The sequence below is a fragment of the Cordyceps fumosorosea genome (assembly GCF_001636725.1).
Source record: "Cordyceps fumosorosea ARSEF 2679 chromosome Unknown scaffold_7, whole genome shotgun sequence".
Classification (NCBI taxonomy): Eukaryota; Fungi; Ascomycota; class Sordariomycetes; order Hypocreales; family Cordycipitaceae; genus Cordyceps; species Cordyceps fumosorosea.
In genome coordinates this window covers 372,034-396,606 of record NW_017387307.1, presented here as the reverse complement: position 1 = coordinate 396,606, position 24,573 = coordinate 372,034, and the positions used below count along the sequence as shown (strand labels likewise).

Here is a 24,573-nt window from a genome sequence, read left to right as displayed (position 1 = left end):
ATGTGGCACGTACAACCTGGAGGTAACTGGGACAGCGTTGCTGTATAAATCACTGTGTTATTCGTGTTTGGTCGCAGACACCAACTATTAAGGAGTCTGGCGTTATGCTCTGCAGAAACGCTTGAGGGTCAAATTAAAGGCAGGACAAGATGAAGGGCAATCAACAGGTTTGAAATGAGGCGATAAAGGGGCAAGGAGACGGGGTGAAGAAGCGTCTGCTCTGCACAGTCATTGGATACTGCAGTGTGTTGTAGACGGTTCCTCGGTATCTGTATTAACTAATGTATGTACCAGCACTAGGTACCTACATAGCCTAGGTACTGAATGTATTATTAGCGAGCTTGGCAACGATAGAGGTCGATCAGTGTGGTGGAGTGCACTACTGGCCAAGCCCGTGGGAGCCGTTGCTTTTTATGGAGGTGTGGTGTGCTCATCAACTCATGCAGTACCCAAAGAAAAACATAGAAAATAATACTTCATTTCATCTGCAAGTTAAATAACGGCATGAGTGACAGGTCATGATGAGCTACTGCATGTATCTGCTAACTACAAATTAGTCATTATCATATCTTGATGCTGGGCTGTGGACACTGGGCAGTGAGGCCCAATACGCAAGGTGGGCCTTGGATACGGGACAACCTAGCAACAGACTTTTCAAGGCAAGACAACGCCTTGACTCTTGAGTCTCGGGGGTCTTGACTCGCCAATTGGCTGTGGCGAGTGGTCCCCGCCTCGTACAGTGTAGGTCTCGGGCTACCTCACAACCTCATTCGCGTGTAACTACATATGGACTCTGTATTCTGTACGCTGTGACAGGCGGTTGGGCATATTGATGGCGGTTGGATGGGTCGGGAAGCGGGCGGGCGAAAGAGGGGATGCACAAGGCGAATTTTTTGGCGGCATGATAAGGCAAGGGTCGGTTACCTTGTCCTGAGGCAGTACCAGTAGATGTTACCTGGCATGTTACTGAGAGATACGAATAAGGAAGTTGGGTTGAATGCCTGCCGCGGGCAATAAGAAAGGCCAAGAATGAAAGGGTGGCTGCTCGGGTGACTACAAGGTACCTCCAGGTAATCTTTAGTGAATGGGTGGCTGTTGGTGGCTGTCGTGGTGGCTGCCCCAGGGCGGGTGAGTTCGTGAACGGGACGAGGCCTCGTAAAAATAAAGTGCTTGCAATCTGCACTTGCAGACAAACGACAGCTCTGGCATGACAGTTGGCAGTCTGTGCAGTTTCCAGGGGACATGGAGAGACAGACTCTTGCCTGCTCTAGGTGTTAGGTACCTAGGTATGTACTAGCTGCAATGAGACAGTTCAAGAGCCCTGGAGGCCTGAAAGGACGGCCCACTACGCTGCAGGCTCACGAGATGCCAATTTTACCAGAAAGAACATGGAAAAGGAAAAGGAAAAGGGAATCGAAAAAAGAAAATAAACAAAAAAGAATCGACGTATTAATAAAGCACAATCAATTATTACAACACTATTTGTTTGCTTATAGATACCCTCGCCTATATCCAAATTTGCGTGTTCGTTCCCAAGGAGCGAGCGAGTCCAAGACATACCCCGGCCGGGCAACCATGTCCAGGGCCAAGACTGGAACGAGGTCCGGCTCCCCCTTCTGGGCCCTTGTGGCCCGCCTTGCGGCGCCCAACTCTCACTGCCCAGACGGAGGCCGAGAAAAATCTAGTGCTTGCCGACCGCCACTAAAATCAGCCATCAGCCAACCGGGAGTGGCCATCCACACCCACCCCATTAGTTAGTACTACTAATAATAAGGTAACTAACTGGCTGCAGTGGTTGGCAATGGCACCTTTTCCTTTTCCCTGCTGTGCCGGCCGACAGATTACAAGGTCTCTCTGTCTCGTTTCTTGATTTCTTGTCATCGCCCCAACTTGCATCGTCACCACTCAACACCCATCCATCAGCCTCCTCGAGCTCTTCTGCGCCCCTCCGCATGTTTGCCATCGCCACCTTCCACCAACACCACCAACACTTCCTCCTGTATCGCCTCACTGGTACCTGTCCGGCTGGCAATCAACCACGCATTCCATCTTCATTCCCGCCGCCCACAGCAGTTTTCAGTTAGCGTCTGCCACACATCCATCCATCTTCAACAGTCTCGTCAAACTCTGGCCACTCTGCTGCCTCGTCGCTCTTTTTTTCTTCTACCAGCTCCTCCATAATCCTTTTGCGCCCTCTATAATCACACTACTCGCTTCTTCCGCCATCCGCCATCCGACCCCCAAACTCGCCGCCTTCGCCCACAGCTTACATGCAGCCTGACTGATCCTTTTGTTTGCTTTTCTGGCTCTGCTCTCGCGATCCGACCCGACAACCATCGCAACCTGCTTCGGCAAACACCAGCCCGCCCTCTGTGGCGCCCCGAATCGACTTTCTTTATGCTTTGAGACACAACAGCTGTTCACCTTTTCGCTCCCACCCTGAATCGTGAATGTCTCGGCGCTTTCGCCTTTTTTTTTCGAGACCCCAATCCTTGCCTTGGCTACCGCTCTGCGTCATAACAGCGCTACCGATCTTCAAATCCAATCACTCCGACAGCCCGACTTGTCGGCTTCCCAACTCGAAGCAAATCTATAGCTGATTGCCTATCCGACCTGCGTCTTCCCGGTGACCTGACCGGTCATCCTTTGCCAATCATGGCCGGGACCTCGCAACCCCATCCCGCGAGCGCCCCTTGCGAAAACGCCGCAGCAGATGCCGCTACCTCCACCACCTTGCCTGCGCAAAACCAGTCTCCAACCTTGGAGTCCAAGGCTGTTAGCCCCATCGCCAACAGAGTATGCACGCCCCTCGGTCTCTTTGTCCATCCCGCCGAAAGAGGTCCTCCCATAAGCATGCCCCAGACGCTCACTCCCGAGTCTGGCCCGGCCTCTCCCACCCGATCCGACAAGGTCACGACTTCAACATCGCCGATCCGACAAGCCGGTACCAGTCCTACTCGATCTCAAATGCCCGCTTCTGAGTGCATGCGAAGACGAACCGACTCAATCAGCGACACCCTCCGTGCCGCCGCTGCCAATACCCGCTCCAAGATTGATGACGCCCCTTCGCCGTTGGTCCCTGCCGGAGAGATGCAACCTCTCCACACTGGCACTGTCCTTGCCAATACCAAAATGGTTCACCCGAAACCCATCAATAGAATGGCGCCTGCCGACGTGACCAGCCGCCCTGGCACTGCCAGCAGCGTTGCACAACTCGAAATGACAGCGCAGCAACTCTCCATGACGAGTTCCATCGACGACGCGATCCGAGATCTCCACGGCGAATTGAAACGAAGTGACTCTAGGCGATCATCAGTACTCGCCGCCAGCCTCAAAAATGGAGAAGACAGCGCGCCCTTGGGCCCGCCCCAACTAAAAAGGCACCTATCGAGCTCTTCCTCCATTGTATCGACAAATATCGCCGCGCGCCAGGGAGGCTATTCACCTGCTGCTTTCGTCAAGTCGCCCAGTGCGTCGGGAAGCGCTCGCCTGATACCCGGTTCTTTAACGGCTCCCTCCCTTCCCGAGCTCGAAACGCCCACTGTTTTGTCCAGGCACGGCCCTGGCAAAAGCTCCGTCCGAAGCGTGCGCTCCGCCAAACTGTCGCTCGCTGATATTTCCGAATCAGAGCCAATCTCTCTCACACAAACTGTTCTCGATGAGGCTGACAATGCCCCGCCACTGGAACTAGAGCCTATCATCCATGAAGCAGCGGCCCATGAGGAGGAACTTGACCACGAGCCAAGCACCCAAGCTTTCCATCACATGATGCAGAGCAGTGCTTCCCAGCAACCTGCCTATAGCAACTTAACAGAGCGCAATCGAGATGTTGCTACAGAACTCGACTCCGGAAACCGCCCTAGTTCCTCGCATTCGCAAGATACGTTCCACCAGGCTCAAAACGCCTTCTTCGATTTTGATGGGGTCCACTGTCCGGAAAATGTTACTGATGTCGAGGGTCACGACTACCACAACGAGCGCATCCCTGCCGAGCGGGACTATCTCCCCATTGACCAGCATCTTGGGGAATTGGAGGACAATGTCTTTGATCTTGCCCCGTTACAACTTCCACAAGCCACCCCTCAGCCGCCGTCATTCTCGTACGGAGATGATTCCTTTCCGCAGCCGCCGCAACCGGTTGGTCTTATCCGCCCCCAATCGTTTCTTGATCCTTCGTCTGGTGTTCAGATGAACTATTATCCGGCGCGTGTTCCTGCCACATTGAACATTCCCCAGAAGCTGTCAAACAAACCTAAAGCCCACCAGAGAAACTCGAGGCAATCCAAGGTGCTCAGCGTCATGATGGGCGGCGCTCATCAGTCCGCCACCAGCGACCCTGCTCGCCGAGCCTCAGCCATGCCCATGTTAGGCAGCATGACTGAGACGGCCGATGACCCTCGCCCTACCAAGGAACGTCATCACGAACGTCGACCCTCATTCCTCCCCTTATCAACCGAGGACATGGTCAGGATTAACGAACCTCTTCCCGAACCCGCCGATCCCCCCGCGCCCACGCGCGAGAGCTGCGATAACCTTGCTTCTACACTCCGAATTCCGAAACGCATTTCTGAGCCTAAAGTTGAGAAGCGCAAGAGTCGAATGTCTATGATGGGCAATATTCCTGCTCAGCTTCGCGCAAGTGCATACTTTGACTCGCCCGCTCTCACGACCGACATCGAAGCAAAGGACGGCTCTGCGATGAATGCTCTTGACGATATCTTGAATGCTGGGGCCAGCGCTCCAGTTGGGGCATTCACTGATCACCTCTATGCTGGAAAACTTGGCTCAGAGGTCTACGGAACAGCCAAGAAACCGTCACAAGATTCATCACCATCCTTGCCGGCGCCACCATCCAGCGAGAACAGTGGCAAACGGCGATCTTCATGGATGCCGCTCGGCAGGCGCAGTCACAGCCGCAATAGCCGAGACAGTGCCAAGGTACACAACGATGATCCCAACTCTCCCCATCTGTCGGGCGATGTCGACAGTGACCAGGTCATACGGGTGCCTGCGGGCTCAGCAAACGAAAACGGCCAAGGTGAAGGAGAAGAGGGTAAGGAAGGGGTGGACGAAGCCTATTTTGGTCCCCCAAGCACTCTGCTTGCGGAGTTGCAGTTTCGCAAACAGCAGCAGAAGGATCGTATTCAGAACAGAATCATGGATGCGCACGGAACGCAAGCTACACTTCTCGAGCTCGATGCCGTCGCTGAGACACAGAAGAATGATCGCAAGAGCAAACGTGTCAACTTGCTCTGGGAGGATCCCGACGCACACCTGGACCAAAATGGCTCTGACGATGAAGACGTTCCTCTTGCCATTCTCGCGGCTAGGCAACAGGGCGCAAAGAACATGGCAGATCTCGAGCGTCCGATTGGCCTAATCGAGAAGAGAGAGATTGAAGAAAATGAGCCGCTGAGTAAACGTCGTGCGCGTCTGCAAGGATTGGATAAATCGTTTTCCGCGCCTCGACCTCAAAGCATGTTGATGGCCCCTGCTCGGTTGGGCGATACACGGCCGCGGCAATCGATGATCTCCTTGAACGTTGTTGCTCCTGAGGATAATGAAGACGAAACGCTTGCTGAGAGACGAATGCGCCTGGCATTGGAGGCCGAGAGAGAGAAGGAGGAGAAAGAGCTTTCCTTACCTTCCGCGCGGCCCGTCAGCACAGCCTTTTCTGCCGAGCTCTTGAGCCAGTTTGACCCTCTGGAAGCAGGACGATCAGAGGGTGCCATGGATGGCAAAGACGCTAATAGGGGGGTGGATGCGGCGGGGCCAGAGGAGGAAGAAACACTCGGGCAGCGACGGCGGCGCTTGCAAGCCGAGAAGACGGCTCGTCAAGAAGAAATGGCACATGGCGGTTCCGCGGCGGGCCCCGGCTCCGGCTCCGGCTCCGGAGGTCTCAAGGAGCGTCGCATGAGCAGCATGAGCATGGCGAGTGTTCTTTCGGTGCACGCAAGAAAAAGTCCAGACCTACGAGTCCAGGAACAGATACGGCGACGACAGGAGGAGGAACGCGTTACGCGAGAGAATGACGCCAAAATGGCAGCCATGCGTTCTCAAATGCCCTCGACATTGACCGTCCCGGGAGTTGTACAGAAGCGAGGATTCCACAACGGGGCGTATAACGACGGCCGTGGAGGCGCTATCGCCAACCACCGCCCCGTCTCTGCCCAATTCCTCCCGCACGGTCAATTCAACCGACCAAACAGCATGGCATTCAACCATGGGCATCAGCAGGGCCTCTACATGAACCCCTACGCAGGAGGCAGCGCGCAGACCTTTGGCGGTGCTAACATGTACAACAACGGGGCCAGGGGCATTTATGGTGGGATGCAGCCCAGCAACCAGATGCAAATGCCGCACAACGGTGCCTCGATGGACCGAGTGGAAGTTTGGCGACAGGGCGTCTTCCCCTGAGAGGCTGAGCGGAGCTGTTTTCTCGTGTAAAGATTGGCCAGTCAGTGGCTGTATGGCCACGGTACCAGTACACAGTACACGACACTTGATTCTTTTTTGTACACATAGTTGTTTTGAGCGCTTGGAAGTGGCGGGCTTTGAAGCAAGTACACGCAACACACAGCATTCACACAGCCTAGCATGGCGAGGCGTTTTGATTTGAAATTGCCTTGTTTTGTCTTTTGGCCGTTGCACCCACCACATTCGCATTTTCAATGCAAGACTCTCATATTATGGAATTTAATACAACAGCGAAGCGATGGCACATTTTGGGCCAGGATAGATATAGCCTCTTTTGAATAGCATAGTTGGATCAATCAATATATACACCTGTTATGAACAACAGAATGATTGATGGAGCCGTGATGGCACAGGTGAAGTCGGTCTACAGCCGTAGGGTGAGAGGAAGCGCCGCGTCCGCAAACATCTCAATTTCCAACGGGAACTATGGTTATTGTTTTTATTGTTTTTATTGTTTTTATTGTTTTTATTATTGTATTATAGATGCCAATTTCGGCTCGCATGCCCGTATATACGAATGGCTAGTGTTCGGTATAGGTAGTTGATTATGTTGTATATATGGGTAGTTAGTTCCTGCTTATCTGTAGCGCGGGGCAATAGCGCCTACCGTCGCCCACTACTATTACGCCATCCGATCCCGGCATGGTGATTTTTTTTGCCCATCTTTTTTTTTTTTTTTTTCCAAATCTCAAAACGGTCCCGGCTTCCTTCTCTTTTTTCCCATTCTTCCCTTGTTTCCTTCTTTTCTGCTCTTACGACAGACAACAGATAGATACCCGGACGGACGAGAGATTGAGGACAGCTGCAAAACTCAAAACGTCTCAGCCATGCCGCTCGCTCCAAGACACTGACCTTGACCTGACCTGACCTGAGCGAATCAGAAGCGAGCGCTGCCGCTTACCACCACCCGCACCCAGCCAGCCCGTTCTCTCATCAGCCGTCCAAATGTCCAAGGCATCTCTTGGTGACGAGAAGACGACGCACGGCGTCTCCTCCTCGCCCGTCCCGCCTCCCAGCGACACCGCAACCATGCCCCGCGACGCCTCCTCCTCCCCTGGCCACGGGCAGCGGCCGCTCCTCTCGTCGCAACCCGACGGCGCCACCGTCTACGGCAGCATCCCCGGCGACGACGACGATCCCTCCTCCCCCTCCGCCGCCGCCCACCTCGTCACCGCCGCCGAGCAGCGCGACCTCCGCCGGGGCCTCGCCGAGCGGCACCTGTCCATGATCGGCGTCGCCGGCGCCGTCGGCACGGGTCTCTTCCTCGGGCTTGGCGGCGCCGTGCGCGCGGGCGGCCCGCTCGGCGCGCTGCTCGGCTACGCGACCGTCGGGCTCGTCGTGTGCGCGGTGCAGTTCGCGCTCGGAGAGGCGTCCGCGCTGCTGCCCGTCACGGGCTCCTTCGTGCGCCACGCCGAGTTCCTCGTCGACCCGGCCTGGGGCTTCGCCGTCGGCTGGAACCTGGTCTACGGCAACCTGCTGTCCATCCCGTCCGAGATCACCGCCATCTGCGTGCTCTTCCAGTTCTGGACCGACATCAACCCGTCCGTCTGGATCGTCACCTTTGTCGCGCTGACCGTCGGCGTCGGCGCGTGCGTCGTCCGCGTCTTTGGCGAGGTCGAGTTCTTCTTCGCGCTGCTCAAGATTGCCCTCGTCGTCTTCCTCGTCATCCTGGGGCTGGTCATCGACCTCGGCGGCGTGCCGGGGACGCCGGCGCTGTACTTCAAGTACTGGAGCAGCCCGGGTCCGTTCGTCGAGTACATCGCCGCGGGCAACTGGGGCCGCTTCCTCGGGTACTGGAGCGTCATGACCTCGGCCGTCTTCTCCTTCGCGGGCGTCGAGTCCATCGCCATGGCCGGCGCCGAGACGCGCAACCCGCGGAAAGCCATCCCCGCCGCCTGCCGCAACGTCTTCTGGCGCATCCTGCTCTTCTACATGCTCGCCATCTTCGTCGTCGGCCTGCTCGTCGCCAGCGACGACCCGCGCCTCGACGGCGCCGGCGACTCCGTCACCCAGAGCCCCTTCGTCATCGCCGCCCAGGCCGCGCACCTGCCCGCCATCCCCTCCGTCGTCAACGCCATCCTCATCTCCTCCGCCTGGTCCTCGGCCAACCAGGCGCTGCTCTCCGGCACGCGCGCCCTCTACGCGCTCGCCCTCGAGGGCCAGGCGCCCGCCGTCTTCCTGCGCACCACCCGCTGGGGCGTGCCCTGGGCCTGCGTCGCGCTCTTCGCCGTCTTTGCGCTCCTCAGCTTCATGAGCCTGTCCGCCGGCGCCCTCGACGCCTTCTACTGGTTCGTCAGCCTCACCGCCGCCGGCGTCCTCGTCTCCTGGATCGCCATCCTCGTCAACCACCTGCGCCTGCGCCGCGCCCTCCGCGTCCAGGGCTTCCCGGCCACCCGGTTGCCCTGGCACAACGCCTGGACGCCGTACGCGTCCGCCTGGGCGCTCGGCATGTGCGTCGTCATCCTGCTGACGGGCGGGTTCCGCGTCTTCACAAAGGGCAACTGGAGCGCGCAGTCGTTTGTCTCCTCCTACCTGGACATTCCCCTCGTCGCCGCCGCGTACCTCATCTGGAAGCGCGTCAAGAGGACAAAGGTTGTCAAGCTGTCCGAGATACCGCTCCTCGCCGCCCTCGAGCAGGCGGAGCAAAAGGACGTCAACGACGGCGACGGCGAAGTATGATTATAGAAGCATGCGAATCTTTCTAGGTTCCAAGGAGCACTTTGCATAAAGCGTCTGCTTTTGATGATTTTGTATACCCCAACCATGTGTAGTCGAGCCATGTAGATAAGCCATGACCACATCTTTGCCGGGAGTGCTCACTCATTCACTTGCCCATCGTTTCACACGTAATGATAACATAACGGCTGTTGCGTTGAGGAAAATTCTTGAATTCTTCATCTAATGCCATTTTATTAAATCGTGTATGAGGGGAATAATGTAAGTAACTCAATGGTTCCAAAATGCAAACGCCGCCCAGATACATAAGAACAGACAATGAGAAATGAACCAGCAGTAAATGAAAGAATAGTACGCAAGTAAACTCCAATCTGGTTTTTTTTTTTTTTTTTTTTTTTTGCTTTTTTTCTCCATTTCACATCCATGGCCGCACCTCACTCCTTCTTCTCTTCACTCCAGACACCTTGAATCCTACTCTTGCGCAGAATCTGCGAAGCCAGATCAGCCATCGTTCCGCTGGTCAACAGCTCCAGCACCTGCAAGTGTGCCTGCAACTCCTTTCCGATCCAGTTGCGCAGCTCAATCGCGTTGAGCGAGTCCAGCCCAAACGCCGTGATGGTCGTCGTCGCCTGCCTAGCCGCCATGACATCCGGGTGCAGCATCAGAATCGCACCCAGCTTCTCCCGCAGGCCTGCCGTCACGAGCTCCACGGCCTCGTCCACCGTGCCGAGCTTCGCAAGCTGCTTGCCAATGGGCATGTTGGCCGCGCCGTCTGCGCCTCCAGCAGCCTCGCTCGCCGCAAGAGCAGCATCGCGTAGCGGCTTGAACTTGGCATCGGCAGCGTAGTATGGGAAGTTGCTGGCGTCGCTCAGGTCGAGGCCAGTGATCGTCTGCCCATTGCTGAAAGTGTCCACCTTGCCGTCAAGCGATGCCTCCACAAGCGCAAGCACCTCACTCTCACCCATCGTGCTGCCCGACAGGTTCTTGAGCACCTCCGACTGCTTGGCCGAGTTCTCAGCCAAGTAACCAACACCCTCAACTGCCGTCAGGTTGAGAGAGGTCGCAGCAAGTCCAAGCTGGCGGCGATGAACAGTTAGAGCGTCGAGGAATGTGTTGGCAGCGGCGTACGCGGCTTGGCCACGGTTACCGACGATGCCCGCCACCGATGACAGGACGATGAAGAAGTCCACAGGCGCGCCGATAAGAGCATTGTGGAAGTTCCAGCCTCCCGAAACCTTGGACCGGACAACAGCCTCATAATCCTCAAACGACATGTTCTCAAACAAGGTGTCGCGCAGCACCATCGCAGCATGGACAACACCACGAATGGGAGGCATCGAGCTGCACAGCCGGATGATGAGCTCGTTCACGCTGGCCTGGTCTGCCACGTCGCAGGACATGACGTGAATCTTGGCACCAGAGAGCTCACAGTCAGCACTCAGCTTCACCAGTTCTGCCGTCATCTTGCCACTGCGAGAAAGCAGCACAATATTTCTCGCGCCTCGCTCCACCATTCTCTTGGACATGGATCGACCAAGACCGCCGGTACCGCCGATGATGATGTATGTGGCATCGGCCTTGAGCAGGTCGGTCTTGGGCTCGGGGTGGGTGGCGTTGACCTTTCCGCCCAGCTCGTGGTTGACAACTACCTTGCCCGTTGTCTTGCCGCTCTGAAGCTTGCGCAGAGCAGACTCGACCTCGCCGATGCTGACCGTTGAGATGGGACCGATGGGCTTGATGACTTTCTTTCCTAGAAGCTCCATAACATCGCGGAAGATGCGTCCCATAGTCTTGGGTCTCAAGTCACCGACCTTGGTCAAGTCCACCGAGCTGAAGGTGCAGTTCCACTCAAACTTGGCCATCTCCAGCCGGGTGTTGGAGTTGATGTCCCTCTTCCCAATCTCGATGAAACGGCCAAAGGGAGCAAGGCACGACCAAGTCTCTCGCAGCAGATCTCCGGCAAGCGAGTTGATGACGACATCCACTCCCTTACCACCAGTGGCATCTCTCAACGCCGAAGCGAATGAAGTGTCTCTACTGTAGAAGATGTGGTCTTCCTCGATGCCATACTCTATCATGAGATGCTGCTTCTTGTCGAGGCTGCCGACCGTGGCAAAGATCTCTGCGCCAATCATCTGTGCAAGCTGGATGGCAGCCTGACCAACACCACCAGAGGCAGCATGGATGAGAATCTTCTCGCCAGGTTCCAGGCGAGCCAGATCAACGAGACCGTAGTATGCGGTGCAGTAGACGACAGGAATGGAGGCAGAGGTCGCCAAGTCGATTCCTTCGGGAATGATGCCTGCACTGGTCGCAGGGCAGCGGGCGTAGGTTCCATACGCACCATGCGTCATGGCACAGACACGATCCCCAATCTTGAGCGAGCTGACATGGGATCCGACGCGCGAGACGGTACCAGCACACTCAACTCCAAGGTAAGGGCTAGCAAGCTGGCCCATGGCAATGACAACGTCCTTGAAGTTCATGCCGGTGGCAGCAACCTTGATCTCGATTTCGTCTTCACCAAGCACGTACTCTTCCTCGTCCTTCCAGTACAGGGAATCAAGTGCACCGTAGGTACCAACAGCCAGCTTGAGACGGCGTCCGGGCTGCGAAAAGTCTTGGGAGTAGGGACGGGAAGGCTGAGTGGCACGGAAGAGCTCAAGGTTGACATCGTTCTGGTCATAGACACGAGGCACAAACAGCTTGCCATCTTTCTCAGCAAACTCGAAGTCGATCGGGGCGTCGTCTTCCGGTGTCTCCAGAGTTGTCTTCATGGCAGTGATGATCAACTGAGCTTGATCAACAGGATGAAGGGTCGACTTGGGGTTGAGGTCCAAAGTTCCGGCAACCTTGCTAGATTCGGAGCGAATGGTTCGCATCATGCCTTGAGCGAGGTTGTTCAACGGGTTCTTGGCAGTGTGGTATGCGCCGGCACCAACCCAGAGCATAGAGGAGCAGTTCAACAGCAGCTTTTGCACATGGGAAAAGGTAGTGCCAACCATGTTGTGAAGAACAGGTCGGTACACTTCGTTGAGGCAGATGTATCTCGTGGCAGACGAGATCTCCACGTCGGCAAGGCTGGTGATGGTTGGCATCTGACCACCAGTCTGGAGCTCAATGAGATCCGCCAATGCAGAGACCAATGGCGTCTTTCCAGCATCACAGATGATGGTGATTGGAGTGTCGCTCAAGTCAACCATGTTGGGATATGCATGTCCATTGGTGTGGCCATTGGTGTGACCGTTGGTATGACCATTGACATGACCATTGACATGACCATTGCCGTGACCATTGGCATGTCCATTTGCATACCCATTGGTGTGCCCATTGATATGACCGTTGGAGTGCCCGTTGGCATGGCCATTGACGTACCCATTGGAGTGGCCATTGCAGTGCCCGTTGACGTGTCCATTGGTATGGCCATTCGAAGTACCATTGACGAGACTCTGTGCATTGCCATTGGTCTCACCACTTGCGTGTCCGTTGACGTGTCCGTTGGTGTGAACCTTGGCATGCCCGTTGACGACACCATTGGAGTGTCCATTGGTGACGCCGTTGGTATGGCCATTGGTGTGGCCATTTGAGTAGCCATTGGCATCACCGTTGGAGTGACCGTTGGAGTGACCGTTGGAGTGACCGTTGGAGTGACCATTCGCGTGTCCATTTGAAAGGCCGTTGGCATGACCATTAGACTGACCACTGGCCTCCAGAACACCACCCTTTGCCTTTTGCTCAGCGAGCAACTCCCACTTAACATCATAGCACAGCGAGCGAGGCTCTTGACCTTCAAACACATCGCCATACAAGGGGTTCATCATGAACCCGCGGACAGAAATGACGGGTGCCGTAGGGCTCTTCTGCCAGACGTCAATGTCAAAGTCCACAGCACCGGGTGGCATGGTTTCGGGGCATTTGGTGACAACCTCAACAACCTCTCCGACGGCGTTGGGCGATTCCGGCGTGATTTCAAGCTCGTTGACGGCAGCAGGCATAAACAGGTGTGGCATGTCTCCCTGGCCAGCACCGAGGTTGAGGAAGACGGATTGGAACACGGTATCCAGGAAGGCGCTGTGAACGATGCTCTTGGTCTCGTACTGGTAGGGCATGCACTGAGCAGTGTCCTTGATGGCAAGAGAGCAACTCGACATGTTCTCGAACACTCGAAGGCTTCCCTCCTCCTTGCTGTCAAAGCTGCCTGAGTAGCCAGCACCCTTGACCTCCAACTCGCTGTAGAAACGCTCGACATCAATGATCTTGGCGTCGCTGCCAGCAATGAATGCCCTGCGGCTCACAGCCGCGTCATGAGTCACAGGCCGAACAAGGTTGGCGGAGCTCTTCTTCTTGATACCGACGAGACCACGGCAATGCTCGAGCCAGCCACGAGACTGCGTCCAAGAAGAGATGTGGAACGAATCCCACTCATCCGAGTATGAACCCAGGCCTTCGGCGTATGCTTTCAAGCTGAAGCGCAAGTCGTAGCTGCTGTTCTCGTCCAGAATCAAGGCCTTGGTAACCTTGATGTCACGCATGCGGAATGCGGCGACATCCTCCACTGCAATGCCGCGAAGCTGGGCACGCTGTGAAGCTGCCTCCGTCGCCATGGTAATGTAACCGGAGAGGGGAAACGTGGGCAATCCCTGCATCTTGTGATCCTTGGTCCAGGGAATGTCGTCTGTAGTAATGACACTCTTCCAGGTAGGCTCATCCTCATTGCAGAAGTCATCCAGAACGCCGAGCAGATCATGACGTGGGAATGGCTTGAGGCGACGGTTCTTTCCAGCTCGTGACTCGGCCCAGTACTTGTGCTCCGACCACGAATAAGGCGCCATGTCCGAGATCAAAGACGGCTTCTCCTGGCCTGGCAGTGTCAGATTGACAGCCGAAAAGTCAATGGGGTGACCCCGACTCCATAGGTTGCCTGCCAGCTTGACGGCTGTGGTGGTAGCCTCTTGATTGCGCATCAGAGCAGAGAAGTACTTCGCATTGGCAGCCGCCTGTGGGCTGATTCCCTTGAGAATCTGCTTGATCGGGCCCTCAAGAGCAGCGTGTGGGCCAAGTTCGACAATGATATCAGGCTTTCCAGTCTGATAGAGCTCAGCAAACGCCGACGAGAAGCGGACGGGGTTCGTCAGGTTGTCCACCCAGTACTGGCCGCCGAGGGCAGCAGTGCTCCCAAGCTTTGAGCCCAGGAGCGAAGAGTAGAATTCCACTCCCTCGGTCGGAACTGGTGCCATGTTCTTGATAGCCGACAGATAGTCATCGGCCACAAGCTTCATGTGAGGCGAATGATAAGCCATCTCGACGCGGAGCTTGCGGTTGAACATGCTGCGCCTCTCCAATTCCGAAGCGAGCAAGTCGATGTGAGCCTCGTCACCAGAAGCAGTGATGGAGTTGGGAGAGTTCTCGCAAGCCACAGTTACGCCAAAGAGCCCCATGGATTTGATGATGCTCTTAATTTCGACAGGGCCGGCACCAACAGCAAGCATCGCACCGCGGAGGTCTGGGTTGCGCTGCTTCATCTGCGCAGCGTAATGGCCACGGTAGTACGCCGCAGCCATGGCTTCCTGCAAGGTAATGGCACCAGCGGCGTAGGCCGCACCCATCTCTCCAGAAGAGTGGCCAATCACCATTGAAGGCTTGACGTTCCATGTCTTGAGCAGTTCGACAAGACCAAGCTGGACAGCAGTGCAGATTGGCTGCGAAACATGAGCGAGTCCGACGATTGATTCGCTCTTGTCCCGCACCAGCTCTTCCAGGAGCGAGAACTCAGCGCCAATGCTCTCCAAGTAGTCCGAGGCCGTCTTGATCGTATTGGCAAAAACAGGGTGAGTATTGAGGAGCTGCTTGCCCATCTGCGGCCATTGAGCACCTTGTCCGGTGAACACAAACGCCAGCTTCAGGGCATCTGTGGTTGCAACGGTGGGAATCATGGCTTCCGAGTTCAGAGTAGACACAAGCTCATCAAAGCTGCCGCAAGTGAATGCCAGACGGTAGCTATGGTGTGTTCTGCGCTCACCCAGGGTGTACGCCATGTCGCGGATGATGCGCTTCTGGAACACTTCGGGGTGCTGCTCTGTGTAGATACCAATAGCAGTGGCATTGCGCTTCGCGGCGCCTTCATCGTTGCCGGACATCACGAAGAGTCTGGGCACGACTTTGTCGTCATTGGCTTCGATGGCAAGATCCTTGGCGACCTGCGAGAGAGGAGCCTTTTCGAGTACGACATGGGCATTGGAGCCGCCGAAACCGAAATTGTTGATGCTGATAAAGCGCTTGCCCTTGGGCCAGGGCCGAATGCTTGTAGGAACCTTGATGTTCCACTCGTCGAGGGGGATGGCAGGGTTTGCCTTCTCAAAGTTGGTGTTGGGCAGGATAAAGTTGCGCTCCAGCATGAGAGTGGACTTGATGACGGAGAGCAAGCCACTGGCATTCTCAAGGTGGCCAATGTTGGTCTTGACAGAGCCGAGGTAGAGCGGAGAGCGCTTGGTGCGGCCCTCACCGAAGAAGTTGTGAATCGCAGTGGCCTCCAACGGATCGCCGACCTTGGTGCCTGTGCCGTGAGCCTCGACGAAACCAACGTCCCTGGGGCTGATGTTGGCGCGGGCATAGACCTCACGCATGAGTTTCTCTTGCTGCTGAGCACTCGGAGAAGTCAGGCCAACGGTCTTGCCGTCTTGGTTGATTCCAGAGTTCACAATTATGGAGCGGATCTTGTCGTTATCGCGGATGGCATGGGCGAGAGGCTTGATGACGATACAGCCGACGCCCTCGCCGCACGCGAAACCAGACTTCCCTCTGTGATCGAAAGCGTACGTCTTGCCAGTCGGGGTAAAGAGGCCCAGCATGGACATTTGAATCAGGTCGTCAGGGTTCATATACAGGTTGCTGGCAGCAACAATGGCAGAGCTGCAGTCGCCACTTCGTATGCTTTGGACTGCGGCATGCATGGCGTGCAGGCTCGAGGAGCAGGCAGTGTCCACGGAGAATGAAGGGCCATTGAGGTTGAAGTAGTATGAAATACGGCCGGCTTGGATGGAGCTGTGGCCACTCGTCGCTTCGAACATCTCGACTTGGTTAAGATCCTGTAAACTCCCGGTACGATAGTCGGCTCGTTTCGTTCCAATGAAGACACCCATCTTTTGGCCCGAGATCTTTCCCTTGGGCAGACCGGCGTTCTCCAAGGCCTCGTATGTGCATTCTAGGAGTTGTCTCTGGTTGATGTCTGCATAGGCGCCGAATTAGCACTGGTAACGCGACGACGCGACGACACGACAATGCAGACAACGAGTAACGCTTACCCATGGAACTAGCTTCTTGCTTGGTAATGTTGAAAAAGGGCGCGTCAAAAACGGAAAAGTCCCTGTCGATGAAGTAGCCTCCAACCTGGTTGAAGGTACCTTTCTTTTGGGGATTCGGGTGGTAGTAGGCGTCGGCGTTGTATCTGTTCTTCGGGATAGGGCCTGAGCCGTGTCGAGAGCGGGACAGCATGGTCCAGAACTCATCGACAGTCCGTACATCGCCAGATGTACGGCAGGCCATGCCGACGATGGCAAGAGGTGTGGGCGTCTCCATTCCGTCAATGAGCAACTGAACAACAAAACTCGCGTCTAATGATGAGGAAATAAATAGTGGTGTTTATGTGCGGGTGATGATGAGTCTCAGAAATATACTTGCGCGACTCTTGGGTATAATGAATTAAGAAGTGTAGAATGGTAATGTAAGAAGCAAGAAGCACGTATTGAGAGCCGTCGCCACATGCGGACAGTTTCAGAAGTAGAAAAAGAGAGGATGGGATGATCAAGGGAGCTAGGAGGGCAGCTATATATGAAGAGATGGCTGGCAAGAGCAAGAGTAGGAGGGGCCACCGAGACTTGAAGACCACGTAGAATAATGGACGTGTCTGAAGAGCTTTGGGTGTAAGACTTTGGGGTGTATGAAGGTAACGATGCCATAGTTGGGGGCGTGTGGCAAAGACAACCCGGCGGGGGAAACATTCAGCACTGGACTTTCGAGTGGAAAGCTCTTGGCAACTGCGTCAGTGAAAAGAGAGCCACGGACAGCGAAGGCCGCACGAGGAATCCCAAGCAGCAAAGGAAGGGATCACATCACGGACGAGACCTGGAATTGCCATCAGTGTGGGAATCGCGACTAGGAGGGGGGTGAGGGTTGAAAAAGACCCATGCACCTTAACGCGGGGGCTCGTGGTGGAGGGGGCGTGGGCAGATCAGTCGAGAGGGCAAAGATGTGGCGCCATGTAAATACTGGAGAAGAAACTTGTAAGTCATGGTTCGGGTCTTTTTTTCTTGGGGGGGGATCACGCATGTGAAGGAACCTGGCCTATCAGTATTTCCAGTCCCTATCTCTTCCACCGTATCTCGAGTCTAAGTTGCGTACTGCAGCCCATGTAAGGCTGAATCTCCCGCAAGCGAGGCATGATGGACGGACGACCTGGACCTGAGAGATACGGGCAAGCGGCAGGGAGGGGTCACAAGCAGGATCTGCAGCACCGAACAACTATCAGCCTGTCACTTCAGTGAGTTATTGAGCATCGCCAATAATAATCAAAAAGAAAAAGGGTGCGTATAATAAGCAGGGTAATAATGGGTAGTGACAGCAGGGCAAGGAAAAATGAGACATGAGACATTGTGGTCAAGGGGCCATTCCAGGCTAGATGAAGCCGCGACGGGGCGTGCACAAGGTACACTATTTTCAGTACTGTCCAGCGTGGTATTCGGTGGCCAGAGGAGCCTCTCTCTCTCTCTGTATGGATATTCATGCATGGTATAAAGATATCACATATGTATCCGTATGCCATGTGAAGGTGGCACACCCAGACTATGTAGGCCGTTGGCATATGCCTAAACGGCATAGTCGAGTTGCAGGTTTGGGGGAGCACTCACACGCCACACTCTCACTCACTGTCGCTCTCACTAACTCCCCAACTCAGGGCACTGTTGCCACTAATAACAGCAGCAAAGGCAAAGAACGCCTAGACGCGAGGGCGTGTGGGGGCTGGCCGGGTGGTGACAGCATCTGGTGCGACGCTGGGGAGCTTGGTTGTCGTACTGCAGCCAGAATTCCGTCAACGCGGTCGAATGCAGCGCAAAGTAGCTGAAATTGGTCAACGGGAGACCAGCTACCCGGACAGTGGCAGATGGGATGGATATGTGGAAGAGAGTGGCAGCCGCCGTCTGGGAGCCGCAAAGCACGTTCGGGCCGTGCTTGTCGAGCGCGGCCGGAAGCAGGTTGCGCAATGAACCATGGCTTCGGTGGTCGGACGTGTTTGCTGGGCCCAGCACGCTGCTGATTGGGCGACTTGACTGAGCTGTGGCGCGTGCATTGCAGAGGTCCTAGTGAGATGCGAAACAAGGCGGCCGGGCCCATCAGATGGGTGGGCGAAAAGAAAGAAGACCAAAGGGCGGCCAAGTAGTAACGACCTAGGTAGAGCTAAAGAGGCGGCTGGGCAGTCAGGCACGCGTGGCGTGTGTAAGGAGTTTTGGAATGGGCGAATCTCAGCCGACTAGCAACAAATTGCGGGATGTCGCGACATGGTTGAACTTTTTAGTTTATTAGCATGTCCAGTACATAGGTATCCGTCCGTACCTATCAACCGTGCAGAGACGAGTTAGCAGAAAAGCACATCTTGACCAGGGGAAGACGGGGACGCAAAGACTAGACCGGGGTTGCCTCTGCGGAATCTGGTCTCGCAATTGCGTCTTTTCCTATGTCTTTCCTTCTTTCGTTATTTCATTCTTTCTTGCCTTCTTTCTCTTTCTTCTTTTCTTTCTGGCCCTTCTTCCCCTGTCTGCCGTTGGCTTTCTTTCCCGCTCGCCGGTTTGCGGTTTGCTCGTTTCCGTCTCGCCATGCCAGGGTCTCGGCCCCTCCAGGCAATCCATCTAGTAGCACGATGATACCAGAACATGAGCCGAGGCCGCGGGTCTTGGCCGAAGCATCTGACTCGGCTGATGGAGGAGAGATTGCGTGGAGGGCCGGTAAACGAGGAGGATTCTTTTTTTTTTTTGAGTTGATAGGATCGACGCACCGAGTACATGTGTAGTGGCCAGAGTGCGTCGCGATAGGCAAGGCCTCCGGTGGGGGCAGCTGCCAGGGGGAGCGCTCGCTAGAATTAGCTTTGTATGTAGGCACCCCAAGTACCCTAGTGGAATCACTCACTCGACGTGGGCGGCTTGACAGCGTTTGTTTGGTCAAGTGGCTGATGCTCCAGACAACCTGATACTGCCTGGGTTCATGCCGGATAGGTGCAGTGAGCAGTGCAGACTTACCTGCAAGGTACTAACTGAGGTTGGGGGTACTACGTAGGGTAGTACATAGTCACAGTCTACCTGCAAGGTAGTGCTGGGCAGGATAGGCCATGGTCATCTGGAGGTATGTAGTCAAGATTGCATTGTCATGTCCACCACAGGTAATCTGTACATATGGGCCGTTTGTCATGTTTGCCCCTCGGCCAGCAACCGGGATGTTGCCTCCTTGAAATCATGTTTGTAGCCAGCTGACTGCTGTTGCTGGAAGATGCCTGCCAGCCGTGACCCTGTAAGACGTCATATCCTACCAGCATTTACATCCGTGCTTGCATCCACCCGGTGCGTGGCTCTCGAGGGACGACAGACAGTACGAACATGGTCATTTAATTCAATTCGCTGTAAATGATAATGAATGCTTTCTGCTCTTGTGTATTATAATATGATGCAGTCGTCCGTACCGGAGCGTCTCTAAAAACATAGGAAATGAATGTATGTATGCCTTGCTCGAGGCGCGCTCCCACTTATCTCTTGTAGGTTTTTCAAAACTCCCAACATCCAGCCAAAATGGTACGCAACACAATCAAGAAGAGGAACATGTTTTTTTTTTCAAGCACGACGACGAAGAGGTGCGGGGGGAGGGGAAGGGAATAAAATTACACTATGACACAGGCGCTCCCATTTTAGAAGCCGGCGCCAAGTCTCTCGCGGAGGCGCTTCTGCGTCTCAGCAAAGACCTCTTCAGGTGCAGAGACGGCCTGGACCTTGACTACCTTGCCCTGACGCTCGTAGTAGTCGACGACCGGCATGCTCGTCTCGACGAAGACGCGGAAGCGCTTGCGGATGCTCTCCGCGTTGTCGTCCGCGCGACCACTCGTCTTACCGCGGTCCAGCAGGCGCGCCTCCATGACCTTCTCCGGGCAGTCAAAAAACAGCACCAGCCTGGCCGGGCACACCGACTCCTCGAACTTGTACGCCTGGTCGAGCTTGCGCGGGAAGCCGTCGATGAGGAAGCGGCCGGTGCGCCCGCCCGAGGCGCGCAGCGCGTCGGCCATGGCGTTCTCCAGCAGCTTGACCGTCACCTCCATCGGCACGATGAGACCGTTCTTGATGTAGTCGCGGATCAGGTCGCCAAACTGCGAGCCGGGCCGGTCCTGCTCCGCGCGCAGCAGGTCGCCCGCCGAAAGGTGCGTGAAGCCGTGCTCGGCGACGAGGCGCGCGCACTGCGTGCCCTTGCCGGCGCCGGGACCGCCGAGCACGAAGACGACGGTGACGTCTTTGGGCGAGAAGACGGGGCCGGCGGCGTCGGCGGCGCCGGAGGCGGTGGGGGTGTTGGGCTGGGAGCCGCCGGGGACGGGAGCGGTGCCTGCAGGTGTCGCACTCGGGTTAGCCGGTTTTTTCTTGGGCGGGGGGTGGTGGGAGCTGAGAAGAAGCTCGAGGCATTGTCGGATCAAGCGAGCCAAGAGGCTTCATCGGAATTGGGTCTTTTGCAGGGATCGGCATTGGGTTGTACGGGTGACGTGACGTTTCGGAGGACAATAGAGGGGGAGGAAGCAGAGAGAAATCATCAACACTGCAGGACGGGCATGCTGCAAAACTTACCCTTACGGCGGTTCGCCAGGGCGATGTAGCCAGCCGTGCCGAGACCAATGATGGCGAAGAATGGCCAGAACTTGACCTTGTTGGGGTTGTTTGCGCGCGGGGGTTCGGACGAGTACGCGCGCTGCTGCTGCTGGCGAAGCACTCGAGGCAGGGTGGCCGGGCGGGTGGCTGTCGAGATTGGCTGCGGTGTCGTCAAACGACGGCTGGCCAGGCGTCCGAGGGGCAAGCGGATCGACATGGCGACTGTGTGTGTGCGTATGTGTGGCGCGTAGGAGCACGGGAGGGGAAAGGAGCGTTGGTGATGGGGGAGAAAAGCGACGATTTGCTTAGTTAGCTGTTCGAGGTCGAAGAAAGGAGAAGTCGTGTCTTGTGGCGCCGTGTGGCGCAGTTACGGTTCGTACCATGCTAAATTAATTGGCCAATTCAATGCAATGCAACACCACCCTCCCATTGCAGTTCCCCCGATGCCTGTGAACATAACTATTGTCTGTAATTGATTAGATGCCTCGGTAAAAAATAATGCAAACAAGACACCGAGGTTTGGTATAGCTAGCATTTCTCAGGACGATCGTTCCCAAAGTCGTCGTTTGAGGAAATAGCACGAGAATCGGCGTGCCCCTCTCGCTACCACTACTTGTAGCTCACTACCTATGTACAGTATGTACATACATATGTATGTATGTATGTACCTACCGCTTCCCCTCTCACTTCACTACTGTTGCGACCAATTACCACCTTGATACTTTTGCGTACCTATCCAACGGAGGTCGCTGTGAATAGCACTGCAACCTCAAATAACCTTTCCAAGCGGATACCTACATAGGTACCAAGTTCATAAAAAAAAAAAAAAAAAAAGAGGATAATTCAGGTGCCAGCTAAAGTACACACGGTCCTCTCTCTGCCTCAGTTGACCCTAGATGGGCCCATACCGATAACCATATCCGTACCCCAACTATCCATAGTTGCAGCATTCATCTTAAATCAGGCACACGAGTAATGCCCACCTGCCACACAGGTTATCCCTCTGCAGCTTTCCATGTCTTTATTATATTGTCAGGCAAAGCACGAAGCCCGTGAGCAACTGGCGACATACCGGACCACAGAGCACAACAAGGTTATCATCGGCCCTCGTTGCCTCACGACTCACACCAGGCCGTCCGTCCGAATACGACGCTATTAGGATGCCGCGAGCCGTTCCAGCTTTCATGCATCTATCATCCTCCCCGGACATCGCCTTGGGCTTCAGATGCCCAGCAGGGTAGTCCATGCATCTGTCATTGGATCACATTCTTCACAGCATCCCCCCATCTCCACGTCTTGAAAAGCTATTCGGTCTTGAGCGTACACCCCCCCCTCTCTTCTCCTCTTCTCCTCTTCCCCTTCCCTCGCTTCACCTCCGGATCCGCATCTTCAAACGCACCCCGCGTACAACCTCGACGACCCAGAATTATGTTCCTTGTCCAGCTACGTCTTCCCCATGGCCGCCAAGATGCCCTAAAACCCCTAAAACATGGCCGTTTGGGTGGTCGTCCTGTGTACAGGGTAGCCTGTCTGGTATCCATAGTGGCTGCTGCAACGCTCTGCTTACGGCCTCATCTACACCGACTGACATGTTCCTATCCAGGTGACAGACCGTTGATAGTTTTTTTCTAGCTAACCAATGGGTAATTCGGCGAGACATTTTTTGTGTGCCGCACGTGTTCTTCGGTGTCTGCATCGACGCTCTACAGTCATGACGAGCAAGGTTGCACCGCAACCCTTCTTCCAGAAAAGAGACCGAAGCCATGCATGCAATACATTGCAGAACATGTCGTGTCACCTTCCAAACCTGGCCTGCATGTCTCCCTCCTTTTTTGCTTCTAAAAAACACCTCAAATGGCCTCCTGTGAATTCCATCTCCGCCACAACCTTGATTGAAATGTTTCATCATGTTTATCTGCGGCTGCTGCGGTTGCTACACGGAATGGTATGTGCAGACAATCGAGCCATGATCCATAAACTTTACTTGATACCCCTCTCAACAGCATGATCTACCCTGTAATGAAAAGGTATGAGACTTACATAGACTGGGATTATAACAGTGTGACTGCTGACAACACACATGTGTTGTAGACAAGGGTTGCACTTGCCTCGGACAATATATCCGATATTTGGTGGCTGAAGAAAATGCGAGCGAACGCTAGCGATGCTAAAGGTAGTAGTAAGTGGAATCGAATTATATCCTGCTTGTATCCTCGTATTTTCGCTCTGTACTCCTTCTCCATCAGCTCGTAGTAACCCATGTGCTTAATGAGTGCTGATATGTTATCACAGTGGCATCGCCGTTGCCCTTGTCGTCGCCATTGCTGTTACCTTGTGCTTACTCTCGCAACAGCAAAAACTAGAGATAACGGGCCGGCTTGGATTGAATACTGTCCCTACTGACAAGGCTGCTGTCGAGATGTGACGATTGCAGGGATGAGGGAGGCCAATCAGCCACCTCGTGGGAGGATTGTCGCGCCCTACGCGCTAGATGTTATCTTTTCTTGAGGACCCCATCTTCATTTATCCCGACCCGTCTGTCATTGTCGAGACCTTGATGACGCCGGGTCTAGACGAGGCAGCGGCTCCTCATTCATGGCAACCCACGAACGACGAACCGTACGGTTCTGCCAATTGCTGGTTATTATCAGTGAATGTGATGTGAAGTGAATGAAGGGTCTCGAGATCCACATCGGATACTCCCTCCCTTGACTGTCTCAAGGTCAGTCGGCGCACCCCTCCCCCCTCGTCAAGCAGCTGCGGAGTAATCTGCCCTTGGCGACTCGTTGGGGATTTCTGGAATCTGTATTCGAACGGACGTACAGGTAGTAGACAGGAAGATAACAGGAAAAGAAGCTTGGCGTTTAAGCGGTTGCCGCGCTGGGAAGGTGGTTGCGGCTTGTCCGAGCCATCTCTGGGGTCTCTGTGGTGTCTGTGGTGTCTGTGGCATGTTTGCTCATAATTCAGACGCCCAGTCCAGCGGGGGGCTGCAGCGACCCCAGCGCTTGATCCTGGGGGCTTAACTGCCCTACTGGGTACCTGTAAGTAGGAGGTATGTATGTATGTACATTGTAGGTAGGTAGGTAGGTAGGTAGGTAGGTAGGTGTAGTAGGTAGGTAGGTAGGTAGGTAGGTAGGTAGGTAGGTAGGTAGGTAGGTAGGTAGGTAGGTAGGTAGGTAGGTAGGTATGTAGGTAGGTAGGTGCTGTAGGTATGTACCTGCCAACTGGCTTAGTAGGTACTGGTAAGTACCTGGTAACTAATTGTTCCATGCTTGCTCTCGCTCTGGTAACCAGTTAGTTATCCGTAATTATTGTTAGTAACTGTAGATGACATTTCTCAGAGATTGACTAGCTGCACCGGCCCGCGCTGACTCGCCTGGCAGCCACAGCGGCTAAATTGTCCGCCCTTACATTAGCATGTACATACATTACCTTGGTGTTTCTCTCACCAACTACTAACCTACCTCACGACGCGAGATGAGATTGAGGCTGAACGAGTCAACCGCGCTGTACCAGTACCAGTAGTCAACCAAGA

General features: G+C 55.0%; 4 protein-coding genes across 4 annotated transcripts; 2 read left to right on the top strand and 2 right to left on the bottom strand.

Annotated features, from left to right (window-relative positions):
• Positions 1–2,655: 2,655 nt before the first annotated feature.
• Positions 2,656–6,417, top strand: ISF_03660 (hypothetical protein; the record flags this gene model as incomplete). The annotated part of the gene is made up of 1 exon (XM_018847266.1): positions 2,656–6,417. One exon carries the CDS (start codon positions 2,656–2,658, stop codon positions 6,415–6,417), a length of 3,762 nt encoding a protein of 1,253 aa, XP_018705473.1.
• Positions 6,418–7,422: 1,005 nt separating this feature from the next.
• ISF_03659 (Amino acid/polyamine transporter I) lies at positions 7,423–9,156 on the top strand (the record flags this gene model as incomplete). Its single annotated transcript, XM_018847265.1, has 1 exon — positions 7,423–9,156. One exon carries the CDS (start codon positions 7,423–7,425, stop codon positions 9,154–9,156), a length of 1,734 nt encoding a protein of 577 aa, XP_018705472.1.
• Positions 9,157–9,587: 431 nt separating this feature from the next.
• Positions 9,588–16,728, bottom strand: ISF_03658 (Beta-ketoacyl synthase; the record flags this gene model as incomplete). The annotated part of the gene is made up of 2 exons (XM_018847264.1): positions 9,588–16,378; positions 16,455–16,728. 2 exons carry the CDS (start codon positions 16,726–16,728, stop codon positions 9,588–9,590), a joined length of 7,065 nt encoding a protein of 2,354 aa, XP_018705471.1.
• A 3,370-nt stretch (positions 16,729–20,098) lies between these two features.
• ISF_03657 (uridylate kinase) lies at positions 20,099–21,255 on the bottom strand (the record flags this gene model as incomplete). The annotated part of the gene is made up of 2 exons (XM_018847263.1): positions 20,099–20,781; positions 21,018–21,255. The coding sequence occupies 2 exons, from the start codon at positions 21,253–21,255 to the stop codon at positions 20,099–20,101; spliced, it is 921 nt and encodes a 306-aa protein (XP_018705470.1).
• Between the last annotated feature and the right edge of the window lie 3,318 nt (positions 21,256–24,573).